Raw genomic sequence first — 25,647 nt, 5'->3', positions numbered from 1 at the left:
ATTGGACATTTAAAATCGTCTTCCAGTCTCAGTGTTAAGCGTTCTTCACATAGTTAAAGTTTATTTGTCTTAGATAGGGGGAACTGCATGATTATGCCATTGTCAACATATTAATTGAAAATGGTGTCAGAATGACAATGTTATTCTTCATTGCAATAATTTCTGGGACAAGACTAACCAGAGATGATCAAAACCTCAGATTGTGATCTGTGAAACCCTCAGTAAGCTTAATGAACCCAAATGCCCAAATGAATACTGTTAATGTTAATATTTTAGCACATTTTGATGAAAAAAAAAAAAGTAGCGGAAAGAAACTTCCAGGTTTCTTCTCTTAGCAAACGTCAGTCTGAGCAAAAGCACAAGCTATGCACTATTTACATTACTTTACCGCAGTCTGGCGGACGACACAGAGCAGCCGGCTACTGTAATCTTAATAGTAGTGGCAGCTGTAACTTATGCCTGCTTCACTTTCCGCCCCCCTTACCTCTCGAGGTGCCGCGGGTTTTGCAGAAAACTCAATAAAAGCAGCAGAAACAATGATTGGTAAGTGGTTTTTCATGACAGAAACCTCCTGGTTATTTTCCCCTCCGGGAGTTCAGCTTCACATATCGACCCGGGACGACCGGCAGGCGCCTCACTCGGCAATTAAATACAAAAAAACAACAACAACAAAAAAAATAGCATGCTGCCACAGGTATCAGATTGTATTATGTTTCGTACTGAAACACTGAATAAAAGTTGACGGTAGTGGCACACTTATTGTGGATTTTACGATTGACGGATTATTGCGCGCACACTCAGGAAGTGTAGCAGTGGATCGGAGCGGTGTAACTCTGATATTAATATGACAGAGGTTAACAAGCAGTCACAGAGTCTCAGATTAAACATTAGCATCTCGTCTGGCTGGTGACAGAGGGGGGCAATAAGGACTAACACCATTAACGCTCCTCCTTTCACTGGTCGCTCTATTAAAAAATAGGCAGCCGGAGAGGAGCCATCTTAAAAATTAATTTTTTTATGATGCTATTTAAAGTCACAAGGCCTTGCTTTGAAGAAACACTTTTATTACTTCATTTTCAGCAGATACCAAAGCTAACAGGTTCATACATTTAGTGGGTGTTGCTTTTTTTGGGGGGGGTTCCCGTTTTTTTTTTATCAGAAAATGAGCCTCATCAAAACAGAGACTTTACCTGATCAAGCCATCTTTGGTAAAGAGTACCAACATTAACATTTCGAACACTCAAATTTCATTTGAGCTCTGTCTCACTGGCCAGACAGCGCACAAAAAGGCTCAATAAGCCAACATAGAATAATACAGCATCAGTGTTTGTTTCGAGGAATTTACTTTCAAAGTTCCAAATTAAAATAGAAATATGGTATACATGCTGTAAAACTCAGTAACAGACTCTAACTCTAACTCTGCTTTGTGTCAAACTTAAATGTTTCAGATCAAATTACCTTAGAGGTCAGACAAACTCCGATAACTTGAGTAATTCACAAAATACATTTTCAAAAATATTACTTCATTAACTTTATCAGAAAAAAAAAATGTAAAAGTTAATAAAACATGTCCGACAATATGACTAAAAGACTTTAAAAAGGGAATACGTCATGCTCTGATCCACAGAAGTGAATCCTGGATCCTGCTTAACAGTGAAAAAAGAAACAGTAAGCCGAAGAGTAGGAGGAATGGCTCTGACCACACAAAATGAAGATTTTGGATTGGCCTAGTCAAAGTTCAAATTTAAATTTGATGTACTATTCTGTGGCACGACCTTGCGTGTCATTCATGCTATAAATCCCTTTGAACGTGGCTGAATTAAAACAACTCTGTGAAGAAGAAATGGGGTCACAGTTCCTTTACTGCACTGCAAAAGTCTTGTTGTTAGTGACTGCAAATGCATTATGGGTTCATTAGATTTTTTTTTTTGCCTAATAACACAAATAACTAAACAAAAACTTAAACTTGTATTTTCTTTTATTCTTGACATTTGACAATTTGAGACTAAAAAACGTGAAAACAGAAGAATATCTTTCTACATCTGTAACTATATAAAATGCATCTAACAATACGACTCCTCTATTTGTCACAACAAAATAATAGCTAAGTGTTTGCTTACACTGTCTGTATTTGCTGTTCTGTGAACACAGAGAACTGCAATTTTGCTGCTGTTTGCACCTACAGAAGTCAAGCGTTAAAATAGACTCGATGCCCACTCTGCCGTAAAAGCGAGGCGTTCGGCTGCTTGTTAAATACACATTGTTAACTCCCCAAAGCAGCAGCGCTGTATCGGGAGGCTGGTACCACGAAGCCATCTATCTGATCCGCGTCTAGCAGAAAGAGGCGGGTTAATGGTCCAGAGACAGACGGGGACGTTCCGGACGTATGTACACATTTACACAGGCAGGCCGTAGAGCTAAGCGTCGGTCTGCCTGATGCATCGCCGCCTTAATGCATGAGTGTGCCAGGAAGCCGCCTTTAGGTCAAAACGCTGAAACTGAGCCGGCCGGGTTGATGCACAGTCAACCCGAGGCTGTGAACGAAGACCGGCAGACGAGTCGTTTAGTCTTAAAGTATGATGACGCGATCAGGAATGCTTTGGTCAACGACTCCAGCTGCGGTACGGGAGGCCTTACCTTGAACCAAGAGGCGGGTGGTGTGAAGCACCTCTCCCTGGTCGCTGTACGCTCTGCACGTGTACGCCCCTCTGTCGTCTCTGGTGATGCCGAGAATGGTCAGGCTGCCGTCGTGTACCTTCAGGTCAGAAACAAAGGAGACGCCGTCAAGCTTCTTTTTGGTTTTCCAGGTATTTATGTGTACTAAACCAAACAAAGCAGCGTACAGTAGAGTTGTTGCAACTGATGTTCAGCAGAAGAGTCACTGGAGCTCTAGATCAATAAAATATCTGAGTTTCTTGGGTGAAAGCGTTCCTCCAGATTCCACTACCAGGAGAGCTCCAGCTGTTATAAAACAGTCCATCGTAATTATGGAAAAAAACAAGGTAAACATCAGACGGTTTTGGGAGAAAGTTGTGGAGATGTCTGAAGGAGGGTTAGGTTTAGAGCTGAGATCGAGCCTAAAGAAAATCCAACACGGAGGAAACAAGATACATATTTGAATTAAGCTTTCACAGCTTTCGTCTTTAGACCATAATTTGAGTAAGAAGTGCAACTTCTTCCACTTTTGTTTAGCGTCTTCCAACTCCATTATGTTGCTTTTTGTAACCTCAGGGTGAGTCAAGTGCAGATCATCTGGGATATGTGATTGATAGGAGTGGAGCTGCATTGCGAATTTGTTGTACAATCTAATGAGCTTCTGCGCCTTCCTTTCTTTGCTCCCTCAACAAGATAAGTTTCCTTCTCCTCTACTTAGACTACATTCAGTCAGTTCACACAACTTTATGTCACATTTTACTTCGACTTTCTCTGCGTCATATGTTCCATACACTTATTGAACGCGCCACAAAAGCCTGAGATTTTTTTTTTTTTTTAGCATGAATCTGGAGAGAAAATGACAGGGAACCAGAGGAGCTAATCAGAGGGAAGCGGCACCAGCTGAAGAAGAGAACAGGTAGCATGAGGTGATAGATAACAGCTGTGCAGATAATAGGCTGACAGGCAAAGGAGAAGGTGACAGAAAAACAGAAGGACGCAAAGAAGTAACTGCAAGGGTACAGAATAAATACTAATCTAAGACAACACAGGCAGGAGCACAAAGAGGCAAGAGTGGTAAATAAATGAACAAACACAAAGAAATAAAACTAAATGCAGGAGCCAAGGATATAAACTGCAAAGAAACAAACCCCAAAGTACAAACATTCTCATATCATGACAGCAACAACACAAACCATTCATTTCTCCACAAGACTGCAGGTTCTAAGGCGTCTAAAAGTTTCAGTAGAACAGAATTGTGTCAGGTTATTTTAAAGGAAACTTTGGAGATCGTGTCCAAGACGCATTCAGGCTGCGAAAGAGCGAGAGAGAGCCAGACTTTCCGCAGATCCCAGGAGAGCCGAGTAACTTCCACTGTTTTGTGAGCTTTCAACCTCAATCTGGAATAAAATTTGCTGGATTTGCTTTCTCAGTTATAAGAATCTGTATCTTCTATCGAAGATAAATAGAGGCTCTCGTTTTAGTTGTGTTAGCTGCACTAATACCAAAAACAGTTTAAAATAACGTCCTTAAAATATCTATTTTTAAAAAACTGTTTGACCACTAGTATTAAGCCCATGGTTTAACAATTGCTTTTCTTTTTTTGTGGTGAGAATCAACATCATTACCTGTTGTTTGCTTTTAACATTTCTACCTTAAAGTGTGATTGCAACATTCTGTAAGCCTGTAAACATCACAACCTGATCCCAAGCAATCACCGCAACGAAGGAGCACATGAAACAAACCAAAGAGGCAAAAAAAGGAAGAAAAAGAAAGAAAATGCTCATAAATTATGCAACAGGTTGCGAAAGATTCTGTCCATTCAAGTCACACACAGCTGTAGTGTGTCCATTCATGCGGCGCAGAGGGGGGAATCTGCGGCGCCTGCAGAATTATTCCCATTCATCCATCTCTCAAATGTTTGTCGGGCTACTGCTGGATGAACCAAAGCAGCTTTTAACTTCTGCGAGTCTGCTGGCAAACTGGATCGTCATTTATCTTCAGCGAGGTAGCACTTTGTGTGGCGCTGCGGTAAGCTAGCAGCACACGTGTCGTGCCGGGATCGCTAACTAGTCACTGGTCTGTTGTGAAGTTTCACTCTGAGGCTTACGAAGCCATGTGCAGGAATCAAATTTTGCGGGAAGAGACTGACATTTTTCTACTTTCATTAAACCAATGAAAGAAAAAAGAAAAAAATTAACTAATTGGGTGAGATTAAAGTTCTACTTGTAGAGTGGAATATTACTTTAATGTAAGAGATAATATCCCTTTTAGCATGCTAACCCATAATGTCACTGTATTGTAATACTGATTTGAAGCAGTTTTTATATTGTTTTTTTCTAAAATCTTTATTTACAAAAATTCCTTGTTCACTGTAATAAAATATATTTTTTTCAAATTCTCTAAATAATTTGAAGAAAAAAAATGGAACTACTCTTTCCACTGAGAAGAAGGCTTATTTTCTGACTTAACTAAAGAAGCACATTCAATCTGCATTATAGCTAATGTTCTTTAATACCAGTTTCTTAGCACAACTAAGGAACAAGTTGAACTCAACCACAAACTCGAGCCAAACATTTTAAAGGGGCAGTATTATGAAATATTGACTTTTTTGACCTTCATCTTCACTTTATCATGTTGTTCCCTCATCAAAAACATATGTGGAGTGTTGCTTTGATTTTTTTCATGCATGTCTGAGAAATTCTTGAATCTCCAATGGCAACCATTCAGGGTGCCTAAATGCTTGCTCCTACAAAACGTTAAAACATTTCCTTAAAATGACTGCAAATGGCTTAAAGTAATGCATTGTTGTGGTGAGGTGCTGAAAGAGGAAAGAGTAGGAGCTTCTTAAAGAGACAGGGGCCCAATTTCAAGGCGTCAAATTAAGAAGTCAAATTTCTTTTTAGTTATGTTTGACATATACAACATCTTTATAATGTATATATATATATATATATATATATATATATATATATATATATATATATGTGTGGTAAAGTAACTTGACTGTGCTATAGAATGGCTGGAAAATACATAATACCACCCTTTTTAGAATTAAATTAGAAATGCAAAATAGTCTTTTTTTTCTGATTTGTACTTCTATTTTATTTAGAACAACCAAAACATGATTACGTTTATGTTTTGGTTCAATTTATGTATCCAAAATACAGATTAGCAACTTACATGATTGACTTATAAAATCCATAGTGTCCTAATTTTTCAGGGATCAACTGTTTTCTATTTTGTTGGTCTAGAAAAATATTTTTGCTCAATTTCTAGCAATTGAAGACAAACTCCGTTGCTTATTCTACACTGTATGTTTCAGTCTACGTATAGAGATTAAAAACAACAACTTTTATTTTTTCACATTTACTGACACAACGTGCAGCCTTAAACCATTTATTTTCCAGTTTTCTTTGTTCTGTTTCAGAGAAGGCCTTATAATCCCATCTTGGCAGCTGTTCACTTCTTCCCAGCCTTCAAATTCAATGTCCTCTTTTTTTCTGTGCCCATAAAAAAAAAGGAGGATGCAGAGAGACTCTGACCCAGACTATCACATTCCTCCTTTTCTCCAGGATGTCTCTGTGGATCTGCAGCCAGTCCAGTGAGCAAATATCTTGTCATGCTCAGTCTTTTTCTCTTTTTTTTCTCTCTTTCTTTAAACCAGAAGAAAACTTTCTCACATTTAAGGACAGACACACTGGAAAGTGGAAAACATCGGGTAAAAGCTGTGAAATTTGTACAAGATCTCCTCCTTCTTAGCTCGACATTAATTATTTATTTTTTTTTATCTTTGGTTAATGTATTATTGATATGGAAAAGAAAGATTAATTATGCATCAGAACATTATCCAATCGTTTACTGAGGGAATGCTGTTGAGGGAGGCGGCTGGAGGGAGCAGAGCAGCAAAATGAAAGAGAAGTGAACATGGTCTTTTAACAGGCTGCCTGTGATCCTGTCACTTCGTGTACAGTGAGTCCCGTGCGGGGAAGCGAGGAGCGCGTGCTCCCTGCAGCCGACTGGAATATCGGTGACATGCAAGAATGTGAAGAGACGCCGCAAAGAGAGGCGGCAACCTGCTTCAAAAGTTGAAGAAATAGTGACGATCTGTTCCGTTCAAGCAGCTGGGTTTCCCCTTTTCTTCTTCGGTGCCTCAGTATCTTCACTTATGTTGATCAGAGCGTTACAGTGATGTGAAAAAGTCTTGAGTCATCCGTTATTTCTTTCCAATGTGAGACTGGCGTTCTTGTAACGTTTTGAAGTGGTTCTGATGAATGGATCTGCGACCTGCAGAAGTTCTGCTTTGGATGTCAGCGGCTTCTTTTCCTATCAGTCCGGAAAACAATTTTTTATTTTCAAAGGGCAATCAAATAGTCGATAGTTTGTTAAATTCCGGATTTGATCACATTTTAGAGCGATGAAACGGTAAACATCTTAAAACTAAGAAACATTAACAAATCAAAAACTCTCTTTATTCTCCAAACCAGATATTAAGACGCACTTTTCTAACACACACACACAAAAAAAAAACTGTCTTTGGAGCCACAACCCACCACATTAACACGTTATTTCTGTACATGGATGACGATCTCTGAAACAATGACAAAAAAAGAAAGAAAAAACATGACAATGCATTCAGTTGAAACAACCAAAACAATGAGTTCCTTTAAATCAAGGCTGGTAGCCCATTTCTTTATTGTTGCCTTGGATTCATGATGGCGAGTAAATTGATTTATTTATTTAATGTTTATTTGTTTCATGATGACATTTTATTAGCCTAATAGCATAATTACCTAAATCCCATTTTACAAAATAGGACTTGAGCAGTTATCCTAACGATTTGACAGGTTACAGTGTTATGTTTTAATCATTTTAAAGCACTTAATGACTAATGATTTAAAAGCAAATAAACTTGCTTCGGTTTGAAAATGTTGTCAAAAGAAAGTTTCAAAACCCTGTTACAGCAGTTAAAGTGTCAGGAATACGACAGGCGGGTTAAGTTTAGAAAAGTCAGACTTTCAGCTGCTTCCATTCACTGACACCCTTTACATGACCACTTCTGTTGCTTGTGAATATTTTCCTTGTTTTTCTTCTTAATCATCAAATAAACGATGAAGATCGTCCTATTATGTCTTTTTGGGTGTCCATGGTGTTATCCATAAGATCTGTGTTTGGCATGTAATAAAATCACACTTTTGGTTGCCTTGTTTGTGTATTTTTCTCCATTCTGGACATAGAAAGGAACATAATTATCACAATTATCAATATCATCTACAAGCCTGAATATAACTGAAAATGAAAAGATGAAACCATAGTGCTTTAGATTTTATTTTCACCTCTTATGATTTGAGCAGGTCCGTAAGTTCACACTACAACCTTTTTATTTTTTCCCCTATAGGGAAAAAATATCATGTCATGTACATTTTTTTAGCACTATATCTAAAAATGTAGAAGATTAAAAAAAATGAGGAAAAAAAAGAAGGAAGATGTTTCAAGACCTTCAGAAATCCCAAAAAATCATGATCAAAACCACTTTGGTTTGAAACCTTAGAATATATAACACGATTACTGACTTCAGCTGGAAGAAAGTGAACATGACACATTTTATTTAACATGCAGCATCATGTGGCTGAAACGCATCATCACACTTCTGAGTCATCTGTATTTTAAGTGCCTTTGAATCGCTAACAGCGACGGCACAGAGCTGATGTTTATTGATGTTGCGTAGTGTGTTGCTGAGAAACTTTTTTCATTTCATTTTTTTTTAACCTTTTTTTTTGCAAATCAAACCACAGTGAAGCTGTGCTAGAAATATCCTGTCAGACATCAGACAATGGGGACGGTTTTGTTTTGTGTCTTTTTTCTTTCCCCTCACAGAAATAAAAATTTGACATCACCAGACAACAAAGAGGGTTGAGAAATGTGAGGCACGCTGCCAGTTGCTCTTCCCAATATGATGAAATGGATTCAGTGTGTGCACGTGCATGCGTGTGCGTGTGTGTGCGTGTGTGTGTGTGTGTTCATTTTGGGGTGTTTTTAACCACAGGAAATCAGGAATAAGATTGTGATATAAATAATCTCTAGATTCTCCAGTAAAACAGCAGCATGATCTAAAATTAGCCCGGATAAGATGTGGGCCGTAATATACTTTCGGTACAGATGGGTTCAGTGGATGACGCCATCTGTGCACAAAGCCTTTCTGTATTTATGTGCACAATCATAAATCAAGGTTTTGGCTGCTCATATATATACTTCTTTTCTTTCTCACCGAGTATTTTGAGTTGGTTGCAAGCTCCTCCCCTTCTCTGAGCCAGCTGATCATTGGTTTTGGGTTTCCCTGGGCAGAGCAGCTGAGCAGAGTGCTTCCCCCTTCCTTCGCCTCCACATACTGCTGCGGCGTCGCTGTGAATGAAGGTGGGGCTGTAGAGAGAAAAAAAACCATGTACTTAAAGTCTGCATTACATGTGTTTTAGTAAACCCATGTCATAGTTTACTAAAACACTGTTATACTGGTTAACAGGTTGACTACTATCTAATGCGCTGCAAGACGCAGAGTTTAGTGATTCACCTCCATGTGAGGACCAATCACACCAGGAGTATGCTGGTTTTATGTTCCTTCAAAACCGTTGGGAGGTTCAGGGTTTTTCTCAACGAAATGAAATCAGATTTGATTTGTTAGGGAGTTTTCTCATCTCATCTCATCTCATAGCCAGCTTGGTTCGACTGGGGACCAAAAGTTTGTAATTTGTTACATTTCCAGCTGCGCTGTGTCAAACAAACTAAACCCTTTAAGAAAACCTGTTCTCCTCCTCGCCTGTGGTGGCGCTGAACCACTGAAGGAAAACGACACAAGAACCTCTGAAGAAGAGACAGATCAACTTCTTTCTTCACAAAATGTAAACAAAAATTATTTGTAGTATTTCTCTGTTGTCGTTGGAGAAAGACTACAAGCTATTTCTCCTGCTAGCGACAGACTCAGGTTTGTTTTGATTGTGTCTACCCAGAATGCCCTGCGCTTTAGTTCACTTCCTGCTTTTAGAGAGGTTTCCAGTTAGGCTCTCATCACAACAGGCACATTCTCCCAGTTCCACATGAAAAGTGTTAATACTCCAAAATATAATCAGTTTTATTAGAAGAAACAACTTCACATTTACACAGCAAATACATTTGTCTCTTTTTTTAAAATTATTTTATCTTACCTGTGTCTAAAATTAAACCTGCCACTCACATTGGATTAAAAAAAAGAGAAAGAAGCATTATTGTCAATATCTTAACTTTCCTTTAGACTAGTCATAAAATAACCCTGGCTGTCACTAAATAAAAAGTTACTGATTATGTGTTTTACCCATCTGATGTTTTCAGATTTCTAAATACATTCAGTACCAGTGGCCTTTACTGAACAGGAAATGGCCTGGGAATGGGGAATTGAACCAAGGACTGTAGCCCAGCTACACATTTGAGCCATCCAGTGCCTCTCGTTTTACACTTTACTGTTGTGTGTGTTATTCAGGAAACTCTTCTGAAAGATACTTTAATTTTCAAGCAGTGGTGAAATAAAGGCTAAATAAAATTTAACACACACTTACATAACCTCACAATAAAGTTTAGGAGTTGACAGAACAACTCAGAATATCTAAAGCGCTCAAAGCTTCACTTTCCTGAGTAAAGGTCACTGCTCATAATCCAATAATGAGAAGGAAACTAAGCAAAACTAGAACTAAAGCAGCAACATGGAACTTGCAGTATTTAAAAAATACTTTTTTCTTTTTTTTTTTGCATATTTGCTAAAACTCTCAGTGTGACCATGACAGTGTAAAATGAAACGGATACTCTGCGACAAAGCCGAAGAGCTAAATTTTTTCACAGATCATGGTGACAGTTTAAACAAATACGTAACAAAACAAAAAAAAACACTGTTTACATAAACGTACATACCACAGCTTTAAGGGAAAAACTGTTCAAATCAAACTAATCCTGTATGAAAAAGTGTTTACTCCTTAAACCTACTAAACTGCCATCAGGATTTGAACGCAAAGTTTGCATTTTTGGTTGTGAATATAATTAGACTTGTGTCAAACTCAAAAGCTCAAAATAAGTTTGTTCTTTGTTTTTTGTTTTTTTACATATTTGCTCAAATTATCACCATGTCGTGACAGTAACTGCTGTGATTTTTTTTTTTTACAAACCACAATAGTAGCTCTATAAAGTAGTGAAGGAGCCTCACTTTTTTGCAGATTATCTGTCACAATATGGTGACGGTTTTAACAAATGTTGGAAGGGGGAGACACATTTTCGTAAAAGTTACATGCTGCAGCTTTAAGGTAGAGTTAAACAACCTTTTGCTAAAGATCCACTCAGGTGTTTTTACTTTTTCAAACTGAAACCTAAACATTTCTCTGCAGCTCTTTTGTAACGTGTTTGTCTGTTTTGCTGTTGTTAACAGAGGGACAGCAGAGGTATGCAAAAGCAATTAGACCCTACAGTTGCTGCTCATAATGTTTGGTGATGTGACAGCCACCAGCTGCACACCGGACATGGATCTGAGTAGATAACAATCCCACTTACATCCTTCCTATTTAGCAAAAAAAAAAAAAAAAAAAAAAACACACACACTTTGCACCATTGCTGTGCTTCCAACTGATGTTTCTGAGCTCCTTAAATAGCTGCCGCCGCTGTGCTGCTAATCATTTCCTCGAGGCCACCAAACTGCAGCTCTTTCCTTTCTACATAACATTTTGATTATAAATAGTCACACCGAGTTCAGTTAAATAAAAAAATAAGAGCGCTTTGGTGAAAAATGGGTCAGCGCTTGCCGCTGGGAGTGCTGGCATGCTTCAGACTACACACAAGCACCTGGCATGTAATAAACAAATTACCCAATTAGCACTTTAGACATCTGTCTGTCCGAACTGGCCTTTCGCTCTCTAACACCCATTACATTACATGATACAGTTGATTAAAGGAGATTCTTATAGAAAGTACCAGTGATGTATCCTTCACCCTTTGAAGATGATTGGTAGATAGATGACAGAAACTGGTTTTAGGTTGTATAAATTTAGTTTTTGATTGATTCTCAAAGTGACTCTATGCTGCTGATAATTACGTCGTTTGATCGCCCCTCTACGCGCTGCGTGGAGCAATTGGCTTCATTTCCACTTTCCTCCAGGGAACAAGCGTCAGCTGACAGGAAGTAGCTGACAAACGTGGCGTTGCTGTGACAGCAGCAGATACATCGGCCCACCTGGGAATTGTTTCGCATCGTCAGCTGCAGTTCTGCACGCAGGAAGCGTCACCACGGACGGGGGGAAACATGGGAATTACACAAAATAAGAAGGAAAAAAAAGCAGCATCCTGCGCAGTAAACCCCTGCCCTACTTACAGATGCTCTGCATCAATTATCCACGTTAAAAAAAATGCTTGAAGAAGTTGTGCTCCTTCTGTTCGTCTCTGTAGACCAACATGGCACAGCTTTTTCAAGAACTTTAAAGCGGTTTCACATCTCTTCAATCTCCCCGTACTCTTTTTTTTTTGTTGTGCCCCTAAGAGAACGCAGCTCAAAAAGAACACATTTTTTATTGGTTTAGCAACGTGAAGTTGAAATGCTTCAACATGAGAAGTAAAAAGCATTCAAGGACAAGTTGCAGTTCACAGAATTCAGAATATAATTGATTTTTAAAAGTCTTTTACACAAATTCTTGACATGCTGGACACTAGGCTGTACTGGCAGCAGTATTCCATTTTAAGATAATGAAAAAAAGCACTACAATTCGTTTTTGTACACATGATGCGCAACTAAAGTTCTCTGCCTTTTTTCTCACAAGCTGCCTGAATTAGAATCAGTCTAAACATTTGCTGTGTTTGAGAACCTAGATAAAGTAGCAACTTTATCTAGACTAAGTAGCAAGCTAGTTTGCTAAATAGCTAGCTGGTCTACCTACTTTAGACAAGCGAAACTTGTTGAAGCTACTTTAGCGAAGCTGGCTAAAGTAGCTAACCTAGCTAGAGTAGCTACTGAAGAACAGGACACTTTCTTATTCGATTACAAGCTAAACTTGTAGTTTTTATTTTCTCTACTCTGGCTGAAGTAGTTAGACAAGCTCAAGTAGCTATTACAAAACGGTCTAATTTTTTCTTAATTACTCGATTGACGGGCCAGAATAATCACTAAATTACTCGATTACTAAACAATGATCTTCAACCGCCCTAAACGAGTGTATGTAAGCTTCTGGTCAGAACTGCACTCATTTTATTGGAGATTTATGTTTTTCATTCCATGCATTAGTAAAAGTAAATCAATGTGCGAAACCAGAAGAAAAATGAAAGAAACGATAGAGCCTTAAAGGTCAGCAACAAACGAGGTCCAGTCCGAAACCCGAATGCCAGATTATTACTCACTAAGTGGCACGGTTGCGAGATTTCATTAATGATGTTTTCGGGCGACTTCACGAAGTAGCAAGAAGGAGGAAGACACAGTGGATGAAAGAAAGAACGATGAGACAAAGAAGTGCCGGAGGACAGAGACGGAGCGAGAGAGACTGGCCTCAGTGTCTCTTCCGGGCACAAGGCCTTGCCATCTGACACCTGCCACTGAGCGGGCATGGAGTCCCTGTCCGCTTGGCAGGAAGTCGGCGCCCACAAACAGGAACACAAAGGAGCAGTTCATGCAAATACCAACGGCCAGAGGAAACGAGTGTCCTTTAATGTCTGCTGGGGCCGGGCGAAGACGCCACCTGCTCCACCTCAAAGACTCCCATTTAGAGGACTACAACGACTCAGCTCCCTCGTTAGATGTTTCAAATACTGAACCAGCTTTGAAACTGTGACAAATGAGTTCATATCAGTCCTGCTGCTCCACCTCAAAGACTTGGGAGCTTGTTGCGAATATTAACGAGGCGGTTACAGAGACGCAGTTTGCTCAAACAACCAGACATCGACACAAACGCGTCCACAGATGCTCTCGAACCTCCCAAAACGGCACAAAAGGAGCGCGGCGCAACATGACCCATTCAGCCAATTCAACCGGCAAACACAGATTTCCTATTAAAGCGGAGGGTAATTCATAGTGGGCAGTGGGGTAATGCGCAGGAAACCCCCCCGCCCCCCGCCATTATATTCTTCCTTTATTACAGCCATTTAAACACATCAGCATTTTTTTCCTAAACCGACTATGCAAGCATTCGACGCCTCTCTACACATTACTTTACACACCACGCCTTGTGATCCTTACTCAGATGTGACAAGGGGTGGGGAAAAAAAAAAAAAAACATGCAAGAAATCGAAGAGAATATGCATGAGTTTCACGCAGCTCTCGTTAAGTTCACAGACCAAAAATATACGTGATTAACAGCGCCTTGCCCCCCCAAGTCACTCTGACGACGCGAAGGAGTGCAGCTTTCTGGAGACTGTGAAGTGTCAGGAGAAATCAACACTTTAAGTCTTAACATTTCTCTGTTTTATCACTTGAATTTTCCAGGAACAAAAAGAAAACTGCTGCTATACAACAAAATTAGAGCAGGAGGTGATCTCATTTATGCTATCGTGCAGCAGCCTCACCTCATACTGTCCTGTAAAACTCTTTATACGCTTCAAACCTCAGGCTAGAAGTATTTCTTGCAGGAGAAGTTTATACAACATACCAAAACAAAGTACTCCAAGGTTGTCAAGGACAATGACTTTAAATGTTTTTGTTGGAAATGGGGCGAAATTGAAGCCATATACCAATATCACAGGATCGAAGCATGGAAAATCCCACATGTGCAGGAAAACCTAACTCTGTGTTCACACCGTATCCATGGTGACTCTTGGCGATGGCAGCATCATGCTGAAGAAATAATTTTTCCATACATGAAGCCATCTAAGCAGCTCGAAACATGACTTGAACGAACTAAGTTATATTTTTGGCACAAGCAAAAAATGCTTGGAATCAGATTAGGAAAAAGAAATTAACAGATTAAAACAAACTCCAGACCATCCATCCATTTTCTGTTCACCCTTCGTCCCTAATGGGGTCAGGAGGGTTGCTGGTTCCTCTCCAGCTGCGTCCCGGGCGAGAGGCGGGTTCACCCTGGACAGGTCGCCAGTCTGTCGCAGGGCAACACAAAGACATACAAGACAACCATGCACACACACACTCACACCTAGGGAGAATTTAGAGAGACCAATTAACCTGACAGTCATGTTTTTGGACTGTGGGAGGAAACCGGAGAACCCGGAGAGAACCCACCATGCACAGGGAGAACATGCAAACTCCATGCAGAAAGACCCCTGGCTGGGAATCGAACCCAGGACCTTCTTGCTGCAAGGCAACAGCTCTACCAACTGCACCACTGTGCAACCCACTAAAATTTTGTATTAAATTTATTGGCAAAATCTTTTAATTTACGTTCATAACCATCTCCATCTGATCTGACTCGGCTACCTGGAGCTATTTTGCACAGAATGCACAAAAAAAGTTCAGTCTAATTGTGCAAAGCTGGCAAAGATACAACTATAAGACTAGCAGAGCTTCCTGAAATGAATGGAGTTTTCTGCAAAGTATTACAAAAAGGGGTTAGGTCCAAATAAATGCACAACTTTAAGATGTTGCTATTAAAGAAGTTGCATTTTTGTGCCTCTGCCTCACTTTGGATCTGTGTATCTAGGATAGAGGATAGGATAGAGTAAAAATAGCATTTATTGCCAATGTGGGAAATTTTCAGGTGTAGTTGCAGCAATGCATGAAGATTAACACAAATTTTTATTTGATAAAAATATAAAAAGAGAACTGTGAATAAAATGCTGTGCAGTTATTAAAATTATTAAAGATAGCATACTCCAATCTAAAAAAAAAAGAAAACGAAAAAACAAAAAGAAAAACGTGCAATTGAGTCGGATATTTAAAAAAAAAAAGTAAATCCACGAAATCTGCGTGTGTATTTAAAAAAAAAAAAAGCATTTAGAGAAATAGTCTAAAACTGTATGCAGCAGACCGCTTTGCAGAGCGTAATAAGACGGATCTCTGTCTGTGATGCTCCGCAACAACGCGAAGGAGACACGCTTCACGCTGGATCCTCGGAGCCACTGGGGCATTCCAGGGAAATGCAAAGGTGCAGATTAAATTTTTTTCCCGCCTGCTCATCAGTTTGACGGCTCTCAGACCGTAATGGATGAGCATTGCTGGAACCGCCTGAAACTGGCCACAATCAATCCTTCCTCTGAGCAGCCTCTCGCTCCTTTATTACCTCTGGCGGGTTTTTTTGGGGGGGATTTTTTTTAAGACAGAAAAGAGCGCACAGGGAAGCTCCGTCAAGCATCATGAAATAAAATGCTAAATGGTTAATTTCTATATATTGGAGCAGGAACTCAGGTTTATGGAGAGGATGTGAGCGAAAGGCTCCAACCTATAGGGCCGGCCATGTTAATTGGCTCCCCTGTAGAGATGAGTAGCAAGCAGCAACGTTGATAAATATTTTATTGCAGTAAAATACTCACAGTGGACTTTATAGACAAAAATAAATAAATCAACCTTTCATTGGAGTTTATTCGTTGAGTAGGAATAAAAGGCATCTCTGAGTGTCCTAAAAACACCATATAAAGTCTGATATATTATCATCATCACCAGAGCCAGACGTATTGGTACCACTGCTTCCTTTGCACAACCTCATTTTAGTCAATATCACTTAGTTTTCTTGTACATGATTTTACGAGGTTGGAGAGAGATCTAAAAATTGGTCTCTTTAGATCAGTGTTTCTCGAACGTTTTCAGGTCGAGGACCACGTAACCCATTTCACACCCTCATGGACCGCCTCACTTGAAATTGCCCCACAATAACGCAACATCTCAATATATACAATCGGAAATGAAAGTATAAGTCTCTTAACTCATTTATTGTCATGAATGATTCTACTTGGGGCGTTTTTAGTCATTCTAAGCTTTTCAATGGCACATGATTCAAACACATGAAGAAGTTGCTCTTTACTATAAGTGTTGTTTGCATTAATATCATTTAGGGCTACCTGTAATTTAGAAGATCAATTAAAGAAAAAAAAAAAAAAAAGACCTGAGTTGCAAAAATCCTCTTCTGTACCATTAAATGTAAAAATTATATACGCATTCATCTGTCTATTGTATTTAATTTAATTTAAATAAATGAACAATAGCTGTTGATGTGTGAGCAGAGCATCATAAGCCAGAAAAGTCAAAAAACAAACAACCGTTCTGTCCTACCGTTCACGGCACAGAGCCATTCAAGAGAATTGAATCATGAACGAAATTCTCCCAGCTGGTATGACTTCTCTTCCTCCGGTCATATAAGTAATCCTAGAGTTGTTTTCTTTACGCCAGTATCTCCAGTCTTTCTTTTGATTGACATGGTTTTAAGCCACTTATCCATTATTATTTTTAAAAACAAGCCTTTGGTAAGCGAGCTGTAGTGATGATACTGCTGTTATGTTAGATCTACCAGTGTTTTATTTAATTTTTTAATCCCATTTCTCGATTAATCGTAAGAATAGATTACTTGATAACTAAAATATTTGCTTACAACAGCCCTAAAAGTGTCAGGTTCTATGTTTTTTGGTGTATTTATTTCTAGTTTCCTGTGTGTCTGAGTCTCTGTGTTGTCCTGTCTCCCCTTGATTAGTTCCCAGGTGTGTCTCGTTCCCTGATTACCTTATGTGTATTTAGTGTCACCTGTGTCTTTGTGTCTTGTCGGATCCTCGTCTACGTCTCGTCACACACACGTCGTCTTGGCGTCCCGTTCCCCGTTGTCCATATCCTCATTAAATCCATAATTTTTCACTACAAGCTGGTTTTCTCAGTGTCTGCCTCACCTCCACCACCGCAATTCATGACAAAAAGTAAGCATAGTTGTACCATCTCTTCAACTACAATTTGACTTACTAAAGGATGATGGAAGTTGTCATCCTCTGGTATAAAGATGTGATGTAGAAGCAAAAAAAAAAAAAAAAATGCTCAATGCTGTGTCCTTGAAACAGTAGATATTTTTTCTCCTTTGTGAAACTCAATGGGCTTTTTCAACAACAACACATCCTAGTTTGCTCCCTTCTTCACACGAGCCAGGCCATTCATGCAGGCCGTTGACTCACCGTTGACCGTGAGGTGCACCCAGCTGCCGTTGTGGAAGGTGTCGTACTGTTGCTCCAGCATCAGGACCCTGCACTCGTACCAGCCCTGGTCCTCGGAGCGCACCGGGTCGATCTGCAAGGAGGCCTTCCCATGCAGAGAAGCTCTGCCTGCAGACAGAGTTGGGGGGAAAGAGGAAAAAAACGCTGAGTTAACCTCAGCAACGTCATAAACATTTTTTTTTAAGGCATGTGGTTTTCCACGGCATATGCCGCCATGAGGTTTGCTGCGTGGCAAAAAGGAACATGATTATCTAAAAGGTGTCCACAATTGCTGAATGTTTTTTTCTTAATGTGACTGTTTGGATGTGGTGGTTTTAGGCAAGACGTAATCCCGTTTTCTGTGGGGACATTTTGTATCGTCCTCAGCCAGGGCGATGTTTAAAGGTTGCAAATATCAAACAATTTAATGTAGTATTTTTAGAATCGATTTATAGTCTGCTTTAAGGAAAGTTAGCTTACAACCAGAGATGCATCAATCCAATATGAATATCTGAATCGGTCCCGATATTGAAAACATTTGTAGATCGGGTAATCAGAGATGATGTTCCCGATCCAGAGAAGAGCAGATCTATTCCATCTAATTCTATGCTTTGTGCTTTGAGCGACGTCATGCTTTGTTATTCATTTTACACTATATTCAGAATTCCTAATTGCACTTTCAGAACCATTTGAAAGGTGTGTTGTAGTTTAATTTTATGTTTGATCCAGGTAGTCAATCTATTGTTTCTTTATTATTCATTTTCTAGTTGCGGAACAAGATTCAACAAATTAAAGTTGTGCTGTTTTTATCACATTTGTCCAAGCTTGTGAAGCTATTGGTAAATTTAAGTTTGCTGAACTGGTGCAGCTGTATAACTCTGTACATGTCTGTGTTTAAAAAACAAAGAAGAAACATTTTAAGTAACTGTTCTTTTGTATTGTATCGGTATTGGCCGATACTAAACCTCAGATATCTGCATCGGTATCGGAAGTGACAAAAGTGAATCTCAAATTATGACCCCAGATCAAAACAAAATAACGGCGCAAACTCCTTCTTGCAGGAATGTTTCGGAGAACTAACTTATTTTAGGATCTAGGGATCAAAAGCAAACGTATGAGAAAATGTAATGTAATGTACAGCATTTACTGAAATTTAAAAAAAAGTTTAGAAAAATTGTTTTTCACATACGAGAGTCAAACTAATATGTTTAATGTTAAATTTTCAAAAAAACAGATTTTCAGTTTGGAAGCTTCTGCAGATGAAATTTGCTGTACAACATGAGGCTCCTGCTGGCAGGTTTATGTCAATAAATCATAAACTATGTTCCAACTAAATGAGCCATCCCATCCGGGTGTCACAAATTCAAAAACGCAACATACCTATTGCCATAACTATTTAAAGATAACTTAACAGCCATGTGGCTCCAGAATCAGGATTCAAACATGAAGCTGTCTGCAAGACGCACCTTCATCTGAATTAGTATAAATCATTTGATGTCACACTGCAAGAAAAAAAAAAAAAAGTCAGTCTTGGACTTCACAGAAATCATATTTCTCACACAACTTTTCCATCCTCGACTCTTCCTACTTCAAGGCTGGGGATAAATTGGAATTCTAAAAAAAGGAGGAAGTCACAAGGGATGAGAGATTTAAAGGAATGCAGGCGCATAGCAGAAACCTTCAGCTGCCAAGCGAGCCGCCAGCACCTCCGGCAGCCTCTGACAGCCCGGCAGACTTCTGCTCCGTCTGACAAGTGTTCAGACAAATGGGGGCGTTTTCCCCCCCAAAAAAACTTTGATGTGTAGATGTACTGTAAGTACAGCTTCCTGTCACTTTAAAGCGAGTGTCAGGCAAACAGATCGACGTTGAGGGAGGGCTGAAATTGCTCTCGCGGCAATGAAGCGGCATTAGTCAGGTTCTAAAGCCGAGCACGGCTTTCCTACTCCAGGGGGAAAAAACTATTATATATATAATGAAAAAAAAAAAAAAAAATATATATATATATATATATATATATATATATATATATATATATATCAGAAAATCAAACCAGCAAACAGGAAGTGGAAAGAATATCTTTTAAAAAAATCTGGGGGGGGGGTTTTGTGCATTTTATTTCAAAGCTGTGATGCGCTGAGTGTGTGAGGCGATGGGGTGAAGCATCTCGATCACTCTGACCTCCAATTTGTCAGGAAGTGAAATGGTGCTGCTGTGAACAGAGTTTAAAGGACTGTATCCGAGTCGGGACCGGCCTCAAGGTTCTGTCTCCTGGGACAGCAAAGCTCCTGGTTCAGATCACATGGATGATTTGACCAAAACAGGAGAGGCCGTACAGCTACCAAATGCAGAGAGACATGAGAGGCAGCGATCCTTCAAATCTGCATGATGTTTCGCTTTTGTTCTGCTTCCCATTTATGCCAAACCGTGGAGTTTGTGGTTGTCACATGACAAAACGTGGACAAAAGTTCAATTGGCATCAATATCTTTGGAGGAAACTGTCCTGTGTATCATTTCTTTAGGGGTTTTTATTTACTAAATGGTAAATGGTCTGAACCTAGAGCGCTTTTTCTATCATTTTGACCACTCAAAAAAAAGTAGGTAATTACTGTGTGTCATACTTTATACACCAACACACAGATCGGTAAGCAACTTGGGGTTCAGTGCCTTAAATCGGCATGTGACAAAAGTAAGCTGAAGTTGGACCTACAACCTTCTGGTCACAAGACAACGACTCGACCCACAGCCGCCCCTACTCTGCATATAGGTCTAATAGTTTAGTGTGTGTAATCACATCATACCACTATAGAGATGCAACTGAAAGTGACCTGGTAGCAAAAAAGGGAAAAAAAAAAAACACATTTTACCAGACAGTGTGGGAACAGCAGGATCTGACGATACATTTTCACATGCACATCTGAATTATTGATTGCATCTTTGCTGGAGTGAGAAAACAAAAATAGATGTTTTTAAATGCAATTGTTCCCTTTTTAGCTGCAGGGCAAAGTGGGAAAATGATCCAGCTTAACAGCAAGATATAAATCCCCCCCCCCACCCCCCACCATTTGGCATAAATACCTGTTGCACCGAGAGCATATCTTTCCAAATGAACTGTGAAAAAAAATATTGTAAGTATGGTATTTATAGAGATTTACGTCTGGTTTGGGTAGCAGCTGGGTGATGGAATAATCACACATGTACTCTATTCATCAACTTTCCTCGCACAGAGCGAAAACAATTCATGGGAATTGCCCAAATGAGCTCGGAGACCACACCGAGCCATTAAGCGGCCCAAATGAGCGTCTCATAAAGCTGAGTCCGGCGTCACCACAAACACAAAATCCCCAGAATGCACTTTAATCTACGTAATGAGACCGGCCATATTCAAGTTGCATCTGTTCGCCGATAATTCCTCGATGGCCGACTCCGAGCCACATGGCGGACGCCCTCCAACGGCGTCCAAGCGAGCACGGTGAAGTGTCAGAGAGTGGCGCTTGTTCAAAACCCCACCCCCAACCCCAACGCAAGGAGGTTAGAGCGAGCAACCTGAAACGCTCCGGCAGATTCTGTGCCTTTTGAGACCGACGCAAAGTGGAGAAAGAAAAATGAAAAAGAAGAGAGGGAGTTAGAGGGTTCCCGAGATGATGATACGTGTTCGTTTGAATGAAGACTTGCTTCAAAAACCATAAGGAGTTTCAGTAAATTAATTACCAGTCAACTACTTTTCCCATCATTCATATGAATAAAACACATAAGAACCTGACTAGTTTACAGAACATGAGAAGTGAATCTCCAAGCTGTTTTTCTGGGGTATTTTTTTTTCACACAAAGGAAACCTAAAACTCAGGGAACTTTATTGGTGGTTTAAGTTGTTCGTTTGTCCTCAACTGACCTCAAACCTTGTGATTTCGTAGAAGCAAAGTACAGCTGTGCACTACTGCATGTTCAGCTTTAAAAAAAAAAGTTTGTATTATTTCACAGGGATTCAGTGTTTTTTATAACAGAAAATATAATTTTTAAAAAATTGGCAAAGGCCAAAATTGGAATTGGCAGGTTAGGTTTTTTAAAGATTGCCATTTTCTGGTCAATCACCAATCTTTTAGGCAGCAATGCTTAACTCTGCAAACATCAGGGTTCCACCTTACTTCCTGTCAGGCTGCATCCTATACAGACAGCAATGAGAATGATTCTAGTTTGTGAAGAGTGACACAGGGTTTTGGCATTTTTTACATTTCCAAAATTCTCCAGAATCAAATTTGTAAATTCTTTTTCACGTTTTTCATGTAGTGTATCACACCATGTATTTTCTACATTGATATTAAATTTAAAAAAAAATAATTTGTATCTGATTTCAAACACCGTCAACACTCACCTGTTATTTTATCCACCTTTTATTTATTTCTGTAATAAAATCTTGCTTATATCAGAAATAAAGAAGCTTAGAAATCATTCCTGCGCCTACTGCAGATGGATGAACCAATTTTCCAAACTACTACTTTTTTTTCTTCTTAACTTAATACATACACACCAATGTTTAGTGAATACAGCTGCTCATCTTATATTGCAATTAAACAACTCTTAATCAGATTTTTGTAACTGAACTCTGGTGATTTTTTTTCCCTGTACGCTATAGAAAGTAAATTCTTCACAATTTCTACATCTTACATTTTCAGCCCACTGCGCTGACTATGTGCACTCTGTGTTGCATTGTCACTGGAGTGTGCAGGAGCCATGTATTTACCATGCAGCATTAAACTGCTGAGACTCTCTTATTTCCCCTCTGTTCACCCAGACGCAGCAGATGCCTCTCCCCAAGTCGTGTTCAGGGAGCAAAACGTAGCTAAAAGCCCGGCAACGTTACTCTCTTTACAACATCAGAGCGCCATTTTTTACAATATACATAAACACCATTGAGCTTAAGTACTGCTCAGAGACAAAAAAGCCCATCTATATATGCAATCTGTGGATCATTAGTAGTGGGACATTGTTCTGTTCTCGCTTTATGATGGGGTTTGCAGCAGCAGCAAAATTGCACAAACTCCGCACTGTCCCTGTAGAAATATTTAATTGTATCGAGCCATGCTAAACAGAGATAAAACACACAAAAAAACAAGAGTAAAAAACAATTTGAAGAGGTCAGAGTTACAGGTTTAGATTTGCTTCCTGCTTTTAAAGATACAGCTGTCAGTTTTAGCCCAATTTATGTTTGTCCCAGTGAGCAAAAGACGTGATTTAAAACCCTGGAGTCTGTTTGCACGACTTGTTTAGCCCCGAATCCCTCTGACTAAATTTAGATCATATTTAGCCCAAGCTGCTTAGTTGTGTGGACCTTAATTTATATTCCACGCAAACAACTGAAAACATGGAAGATCCACAAGCTGATAGTGTAGATCACAGGAAGAAATGACAGGGAGCAGCAGCGAACGAGAGTCTTTTTTTACATCGATTTAAGGGCCTGATTTATGGTCTGAATGTCTTTTTCAGACAGTTTTCATAAGAAAATGTCGTGGCTTTATTATTTTCAAAAAATACAATCACGAGTCAGCTCAGAGTAAAAAAAAACAACAAGAACAACGTAAGGGACAAAAATAAATCAATAAACAAAAGAAAACCCTAAATGTAATCCTATTTAACGCATCACAGAAATACCGGATATAAAATACTGAGGCCTGACAACAAAAGATCTAAGTTGAATAGATTTTCTTTTTTTTTAGATAGACAGACCAACTGATGAAACTCCACATTATTCAAATTATCTAATGCGCCTCAAACGTCAGCACTTCTTACTATCATAAAAAATTGCCACAAAATACTTGTCAAACAGAGAAAGACAGTTTAGTGATAGAAAAAAAAAAAAGACTGCCGTGACAGGAAGTGGGGCTCTGATGCAAGAGAAATGAGAAGGTGTGGCTGCCGTCCGGGTATCGACACAATGAAAAATGAATAGTTGAAACTTCAACTATTCTTAATCAATGCACATTGAAAAGGGTGAGGATTTTAATTCCCATAAACGTGCGATAAAGAAGCTCCATTTTATCATCTGACAGAACCAGAGCTGGAGACGTTTTTACGTTGGAACGCAATAAGCTTGAATGTTTTTTTGTGTTTTTATGTGAAAGAAAAAAACTCAAGGTGCCACATAACTGTAAATCTGAAGGAATGGGAGATTCTACGAATAGAAATATAAAAAGTGAGGTTTTCTCCCCACATATAGGAAAACCAAGTCAGGCTTGTAGAATGTGTGACTTCTGATTGCAACTGGCTGTCCTTGAAACTAAAGGAAGCTATACAAACGCATGCCACACTTTTAAGATATTTGTCAAGAAAATTAAACATTTTTTAAAAACTATTCATCCTTTTCTTTTCACCTCACAGTCACTCACGGCTTTGTGCTGATTTGTCTCGTAAATCCTAATCAAATACCTGGAGGTTTGGTACTTTATTGGGGTAGAAAACCTTAAGGCATGCATACTCTTACAGGGCTCTCTCTGTATGATCAGATAAACTTTCCAAAAACGATTTCTAATTTCGTGGATATTTTTGGGCCCCTGTTTATTAACATGCAGCGTGAAATTCTGTTGACAACTCTGCATCTGCTGCTGTATAAACATTCATTTGGCTTCCTCACAAAAAAAAAAAAAAAAAAACACAAAAAAAAAACTTCATCCTTATTTATTCCAAGACAAATCATATCACCACAAACTCAAAACCTAGTGGATCCGAAACCCTTGATGCGGCTCGTTTCTGCGTACATTCAGAGGTGGATTAGACGGCTTTGGCCCCCGCCCCGTCTTACCAGTGTACTCTGGGTCCACATGAGGAGGGTAGAATCGGAAGTTGATGAAGAAGGGGATAGGCACTCCGAACTTGAACCACTCCACCACATAGGGGGGCTGCTGGCCGTCCAGGGGAGGGGACACGTCACACCCCAGGATCACGCTCTCTCCAGCGCGCGCCGTCACAAACCGGGGCTCCTCTCTCACTCCGTGGGCACCTGCATGGCAGCAGACAGAGGGCGGGCTTTGATTAGATCAGATGGGGTTTTTTTAAAATATATTTGTTAAAACTGTCACCATTTTGTGACAGAATGTTATGAGTCAGCTAATCTGTGAAAAGATTGACTTCCTCCACCTCCTTGTTTAGCTACTGTTGCCGCTTGAGGGAATGCACCGCTACCAAGCAAAAACAGCCAATAAGAGCCAGGAGGAGGGTCTCAGTGCTGTCAATCATCCTAAACTTCATCTACGCACCGCTAAATGTTAAAAAGGCAGAGAAACAACTTACCGTTACACAAAAACAGCTCATCTGCCATCATCAGTGGCTATGCTAATTAGCCTGAGCATTCACGAACAAGCTATGCTAGCTGCCACAAGAGATTGTGATTGACAGCACCAAGACCCGCCTCCTGGCTCTGATTGGTTGCTTTGAGTTAGCTCTGGGAAAAGGCAGAGGCCTTTTTTTCTTCTTTCACAGATCTTGTCATACCATACTGTTACAACATAGTGACAGTTTCAACAAATGGATAAAAAAAAGAAATTAAATCATAAAAGTTATGTACTACTTCTTTAAAGGTTTAGTATTTTTTACTTTTTTAAAAACTAAACATTTCAGATCAGGATGGAATTTTATTTCAAAGGCAGTTCTAATATAAGTTTTAGTCATAAAGAAACATTTGAAAATCAACCTGACCCTGGGGAAAAACACAAGTGGCCCCTTGTAAAATCATAAATTTTCATTAACAATTATTTTTCTTTCAGTTTCTTAGGCTGAACCCAGACCATAGTAACAAGAAATCCCTTAATTACACCCCATCTGACAAAATGAAGTAGACCCAAAAAAAATAATAATAATTTATTAAATTACAAAAAATAAATCTAAAAAGAAATAATTTCA

The 25,647-nt window shown here is 39.3% G+C and overlaps 1 protein-coding gene across 5 annotated transcripts in view; it reads right to left on the bottom strand.

Moving 5' to 3' along the window:
* igsf9ba (immunoglobulin superfamily, member 9Ba) overlaps positions 1–25,647 on the bottom strand; it is a 78,587-nt gene that overhangs the window by 32,439 nt on the left and 20,501 nt on the right. For all 5 annotated transcript variants that reach the window (XM_044119181.1, XM_044119178.1, XM_044119180.1 and 2 more), the window contains exons 2-5: positions 24,551–24,748; positions 17,740–17,886; positions 8,921–9,072; positions 2,638–2,755 (exon numbers count right to left, since the gene is read on the bottom strand). In XM_044119181.1, coding sequence (XP_043975116.1) covers positions 2,638–2,755; positions 8,921–9,072; positions 17,740–17,886; positions 24,551–24,748 — 615 coding nt within the window. The remainder of the gene's footprint in view (positions 1–2,637; positions 2,756–8,920; positions 9,073–17,739; positions 17,887–24,550; positions 24,749–25,647) is intronic.

Source organism: Gambusia affinis, linkage group LG06 (genome assembly GCF_019740435.1).
Source record: "Gambusia affinis linkage group LG06, SWU_Gaff_1.0, whole genome shotgun sequence".
Taxonomy (NCBI): domain Eukaryota; kingdom Metazoa; phylum Chordata; class Actinopteri; order Cyprinodontiformes; family Poeciliidae; genus Gambusia; species Gambusia affinis.
The sequence above is the reverse complement of the archived record's forward strand: the minus strand, read 5'-3'. Positions and strand labels throughout refer to the sequence as shown.